At 33.6% G+C, this 6,461-nt stretch overlaps 1 protein-coding gene across 1 annotated transcript; it reads right to left on the reverse strand.

Moving 5' to 3' along the window:
* Positions 1 to 1,842: 1,842 nt before the first annotated feature.
* On the reverse strand, positions 1,843 to 2,808 carry LOC145069723 (agamous-like MADS-box protein AGL62). The gene has a single exon (XM_079016675.1). It carries the CDS (start codon positions 2,683 to 2,685, stop codon positions 1,990 to 1,992), a length of 696 nt encoding a protein of 231 aa, XP_078872801.1. The 5' UTR covers positions 2,686 to 2,808; the 3' UTR covers positions 1,843 to 1,989.
* Positions 2,809 to 6,461: the final 3,653 nt, after the last annotated feature.

Raw genomic sequence — 6,461 nt, forward strand, 5'->3', positions numbered from 1 at the left:
AAAAGGTATTACAAAATACTACACCATTACACAAAAAACAATTAATTTATAGTTTAAATTTTAGTTATAATAAAACACAAAACATCCTAATGAATGTAACTACATACACATATTCAAGTTTTTTTGATATAGACGTGTTCAGTTTCGTTATCACCATCTTCATATAGCCCCTCTTCGGTATCTTGCAGACTTTTAAAGATGATGCCCACCTTGGACTCTATTACCTCGCTTCAGTAGGAATTCAGAAGCTAAATTACAAAATAATTTTATCAAAAGGAATACAATCCATTTAATCAAAAGGTAAATTACACAGGTTAGAAATATTATCAATACAAAGGAAAAAACTTGCCTTAATTCAATTTTTGTAGATAAAAGACATGAGATTGTTTCTTTCTTTAAGTTTTTTCTACCTTTATATCTTCCCCTGCATAGATATGTGCTCTCCTTTGAACGTCACAAGCTTCTTTGCCCAACCCCTTCTTACTTCCACAACCTAACTTAAGAAATCAGAGTATCGGACATATAGATTAAGTAATTTTATGAATCAAAATTATAAATCAAAATATCAGAAACATATCTGACAGTCTTGACGATGGGTTGATCGCGATGAACAAATATGATTATAGTGGAGGTCGACTCCTCAAAGATTATTCAGATTCATCTCGTTGCTGACCTGAAGTCGTGAATCAGCAACGATAGGAGTGAGGTCGACCGAAATCAGAGATGATGAGGGCTGTGGCAGCCCGAATCAACGATGATGCAGACACGGGTGAGAGGACTCAAGGATGTTGGTGAGGGCGGCAGTAGTCGATGATATTAGGGTTTGTGTGGCCAAATGAAATTAGATTAAGAAAATATAAAGGGGAAAAGAAACGCATCGCGCGGGGAATGAAATTTTGGAAGGAGCTTCAGCCCGAGAACAAAAATGAGGAGAGAACTCAATCCAAAACCGCATCAAAAAATGCATTTGCTATTACCGTAGTTTTGAAAAACGGCATCAAAAAATACATTTATTAGTGCGATTTTTGAAAATAGCATCAAAAAATACATTTATTATTAATACGGTTTTGAAAAACAGCATCAAAAAATACATTTATTAGTGCGTTTAAAGAAAATAGCATCAAAAATGCATTTGTTAGTACGATTCCTTGATTTATTAATGCGAAAGTGTTTTAATGGTGCGGTTTTAGTCTACGACCGCACCAAAAAAAAAAATCATCGCACTAAAAAATACGTTTTGTACTAATGTTTTACAAACAATTAATTTCACTAGGTAATTTAGGCCTATATATACATGGACGATTTTTTACCACATATTCTTAACAAAAATAAAAACAATCAGAGACATTTACTTATCATAGAAAAATGGTTTTTGGAAAACGAATATCATCATATTTAATGGTTCTTAATTATGATAATATTTTTTATAATTAATATTTTAATTAATGGTTCTTATATGTGTGCTTATGGCATATATTAAAAAATCCTATAATTAATACTAACAACAAACTAACGAACCTCCTAATTAAAGGTTTAATCAGAAATTAAATATATTACGCAATTTTAGGGTTGAAATCTTGGTTGACTTGACGACATCATCACCACCATGATTATGACAAAAGTACTCCCCGGCGGCGAAAGATTGAGATCAAGAAATCTTTGTTTAATTACTACACAACTCGAACAACGATATATAATCGGAAAAATCATTTGTTGCAATTTCTTAATAGCATACGAATCACAAGGTGATGCATGGTAAATTATATAAGTGCATGCTGCATGCAATACTTCAAGAATCTAGTTGAGATATCTTACCATATTAACATTTATTTAAACCCCGAATATTTATAACATCAACAAAATCATCAATCGCTTAAGAATTCAAAAATCTAATTCATGTCGAGTTTCACCATATCTAACAATTGATTCAACCCTGAATATTTACGAGATATATAACAATTGATAAAAAGAATACCAGAATGCATGTATCTAAAGGTTCCCAAAACCTTCACCGTACTGGACGTTTAAACCACCGTCAACTCCGGTGTTTGTAGGAATATCCACCGGCTGAAAGTTGTTGCTCGAACCAACGAATGCAGCAGAAGAGTTGTTGATCATCGTCACTTCATCAGCTCTCGTCAAAACCTTCTTCTTCAACTCATCCAACGAACAAAGATATTGTTGAACCTCCTCCACATCCAGCCCATCAACAGGCTCGTCGAACCAACATGATCCTTCGCTGCTCACTGGAATCGTCTCTCCCCGCTTCTTCTCAGCCTCCAACTCCCTTAAAACCTCGATGTAATGTTGATTGAAATTAACCATGGGCAGCGGTGGTGTAGAGTTCTGGGTGGCTGCCGTGTTGTTGGTGGTGGAGTACTCTTTGTTGTTATTGTTAGGGTAGCAGTCAAACAGGACGTCGGGGTTGGGGTGGCCAAACACAAAGATACGACCACCGGGGGAAATAACGAGGATGGCGATTTGGGCTTCGGTCAAGACGCAGATCTCCGATGCTTTCTTGAAGAGTCCAGTTCGTCGTTTAGAGAATGCGACTTGGAGGCTGTTGATTTCTTTTATTTTCTTCATCTCAATCTTTTGCCGGCCTTTAGTCAGCTTCATCATGCTAGCACCGCCGGGAGCGGAAGCACTGCCGGGGTCAGAAACGGGGACTTTTTTCATAACCATGGTCAATGCCTCGGTGGCGGCTAGAGGGATTAACCTACTCACTTGAAATATAGATATTTAGGTAAATAAAAACGAAGAAACTAGAAAGTTGCGAAGGTGTAATTAAAAAATAGATTAAAAATTTAAGTGGGACTTTAAACTCTTTTATAAGGCACACCAAGTGCCACTTTCCACCCATTAACCGATGTGGGATTTATACCCTAGTTGATATATACATCTCATATGTATACTCTTTTTTTCCACTCGACCACTCCGTATCTCCCGTACCAATTTATTTATTTACTATTTATTTTTGTTTTCACTTCGTACTTTTTATAAACAAAAAACTAAACATAAACATTCGTATTTTTATAAATTTGGTCTAAGAGGTATATTCCTAATTACTCCAAATTTAGTGTGAAAACATTGCAAGACTTAAGATTTTTAGTTAAAGAAAAAACTACAAATTTGTTCCTTATGATTTGCAGATTTCTATGGTTTTTGGTTTCAAAATTATAAATTTCATTCGAGCAGATTTTGTTTTGGATTTGGTCCTTGGATATAAACCCCACTTATCTCCTATTCGTTAACACAACTTATGTGCCCTCATGTGAAGTTAATTTGTCTTTTTAGACGAATGACTGAAACCAAAGAAATCAACAAACCACCACAATCACTAAATTTACAATTTTCTTAAAACAATATTTATTTTATAAATAAGTAGGACTGTTGTATAAAATTTTCTATTTTTATTAAACAATTAGGTCGACTTTCATGTTATTTTTTTATTATAAATATATAAAACTAAAATAATTATTTTTCATAGTTTAATAATTCTGTTCAAATATTTAGAAAAAACAAATTAACTTATTGAATATGAAAGATTTTTATTTTATTTGTTTGTGTTAGATCTAAGCATTGATATAAAAATGTACTTCTAATAAATCATTTAACCATTTCAAATACACCCCAAAATGCCATGTATTTATTAAATAGACCATTTGCATCAAGACAGTGTGTACATTACCATCCTAATTACATAATATAAAATTGTTTTTAAACCACATTCATCCGTGACAATAAAAAAAACAATAAATTTTTTTAAAAATTCAACGGATACCAAATTAAGACATCAGAAATTCTAAATTTTCATTTGTCCACTTGCTTGACTACCACCTTGAACACCAACTTAACTACATCCACCTTGAAATAACTTCAGAAACATAAGTTATTACCACAAAAAAATTCATAATCTTTCTTTTGCCTTTATATGCTTGCAAAAAAAATTATCAGTTGAGCTCTTCAACTATTACCCTAATAGTTTATTTTATTTCTTTATTTTTATTAGTTTATTTTAGATTTTTAGATCTTTTTATCATTATTGCATTGTATTTTATTTATTTTCTTTATTATGGATCATACCGGGGACTTTTTATGTTGTATGAGGTGTTTTGTAGGGTTTTGGAGCTTGTTGCGGTTGTGGATTAACTTGGAATGGACTTTGTGGGCTTTCGAGACATTATTGGGCTTTGCGGATCCATTAAAGGAGATTTGGGCTTAAAAGGCTAAAAACTTGGATGAAGTGGGCTTGTGAAGATGGATCATGGATTGTTAATTTGGGCTTGGAGCATCCATATTTGAAGCTAGAATATGATTGATTAATTTGAATCATGTGGGATATGGAGGAGACCAAGGGAATCTTTGGTAATGGAATGGTTAGTGGAGGAAAAATGAGCCAATAACATTCCAGCAATATTTGCGCTGGTGGATTCTCACGTGCACGGGTACCCGCGCAACTGCCCAGTTTTGGGCATTTTGGTAATTTGGCTTACCATTTACCTTGGGGGTTGGATCTTTCAGCTATGACTTCGATTTTACACCATTGGAGACCAGGAGAGGGCAATTTTGGAGCTAAAGACTCATTTTTTTCATCTTTCCAAACTATTGGTAGTTTCTTTATGCAATTAGACTTTTGTAATTGTTATTCTATTGCCATGAGTGGCTAAATCCTCTATTTTGGTAGACCTTGGCTAAAACCTTTAAATGTTTGTTGGTTTTTGAAGGATTTGTGCTTATTTATCATTTATCTTATGTCTATGATTCTAGTTCATATTTCTTATTTTGTTTAATGCTTTGATCATGAGCTTGATACTTTAATAAGAAATTGTTGGTTTATTTCTTTGGTTTAGCACTGAATCATTGAATTTACTTAGAACAAGGGATTTATGATGGTAGAAATCATCTCTAGCTTATGAATCATAACTCTTTTATGGATGTGTAAGCATTTACATCCTCTAGGAATTGGGGATTCCTTCATTCTTAAGGCTAATCAACTTCTTGGGTTCAATTGCTTCAATTGGATCTTTGATTTTAATTAAGAAGGTGTGTTGTGGGCTTCCACTGTTGTATTAGGTTTCTAAGTTCATAACAATTTCTGGAATGTACTTGAACCGGTTGGCATGGTCCATTTGGGTTGCATGACATCATGACACTTGGATAGACAAAATAAGAGAAAGGACGCTTATGGTTTATTAATATATTATAAGTTATAATATATTAATAATAATATTTAATTAGTATTGATCAAAAATTAATTTAGAATTAATTTGGTGATCAAAAGGAGACTAATTAAATATATGGGGTTGATTGTGTAACTCATCCATTCTTTTATAGTGGGCTAATAATCCAGGGTTTATTGAATTGGGCTAAAACCCATAGGGTGCTCCATGGATAGTCCATAGAGGTTAAAACCCATGGATCATGGAGGAAATTAAAAGCCATGTCAATTAGGGTTTACATGATGTAACCCTACTTGTGACACAACTATAAAAGGACCCCATGGGCTACCAAAATCGGCACTAAGTGAAGAACTAAGAGGGCTAACTGATTTTGAGTGTGTGTGAACGTCTCTCAAAGTTATTCCAAGATTTGTGGTGTTGTGTGAGACATTTGAGGCATCACATTTGGGGTGATAGGCTCACAAAGTTATCAAGGAATCCAAGCAACAAAAAGGTGTGTTCTCCTACTAGCTTTTATGTTTCATGTTCCCCATGCCATGCTAGTTAGGTTAAGAACCTTGGAAAAACAAATTTGCATGTCTTAGTAAAACATAGATTCAAGGTTTCTAGGGTTGCATGTACACCTTAGGAGTGTTAGAATGCTCAAAACCCTTCAGTGGTATCAGAGCATAGGCTTGTTTTCTTGATACTTGATGCAAACTTGTTTTTCAAAAACCAAGAATCTTCCCAGACTGTAAACATCGACAAGTTCTGGAAAAAAAACTCGACGAGTTCAGAAGTTAATGCATGGAATCGGCGAGTTCCTTATAGAACTCGACGAGTTTGTCTTCCAGTTTGCAGATTTTTTGAGTTTTGCTGCTGGAAATGGACTAGAATCATTACCCTTAACTGTTTTGGACTTATAAAACTTGTTTTTGATGTGGTAATGATTATGCTAATCCATTTACAATGGTAATTATCAAAATTTCAAGTCTTATATGTGGTTTTATGATTCTTGAAATTGTTGATATGAATGTTCATACACTTATGAGTTTAGTAGATCATAGGAATTATTTGCAAATAGTTTGTTAATTTAATTTTTGATCTTGATGTGTTTTAATGGAATCCATAAGTTGTCCTCAAGTTATGGATTACCAAAAGTCTTCCTTTTAAATTCCATTAATGAACGCATAGGTTACATAAAATGAAGAGTCTTTCATTTTAATAAACCATTAACTCACAATTTATGAAGTTGAAAAGTTTTGAAAGTTACAAAACTTTCCCTCAAGTTTTGGAACA

The sequence above is a fragment of the Lactuca serriola genome, chromosome 1 (assembly GCF_051521515.1).
Source record: "Lactuca serriola cultivar US96UC23 chromosome 1, Lser_US96UC23_V15, whole genome shotgun sequence".
Lineage (NCBI taxonomy): Eukaryota > Viridiplantae > Streptophyta > Magnoliopsida > Asterales > Asteraceae > Lactuca > Lactuca serriola.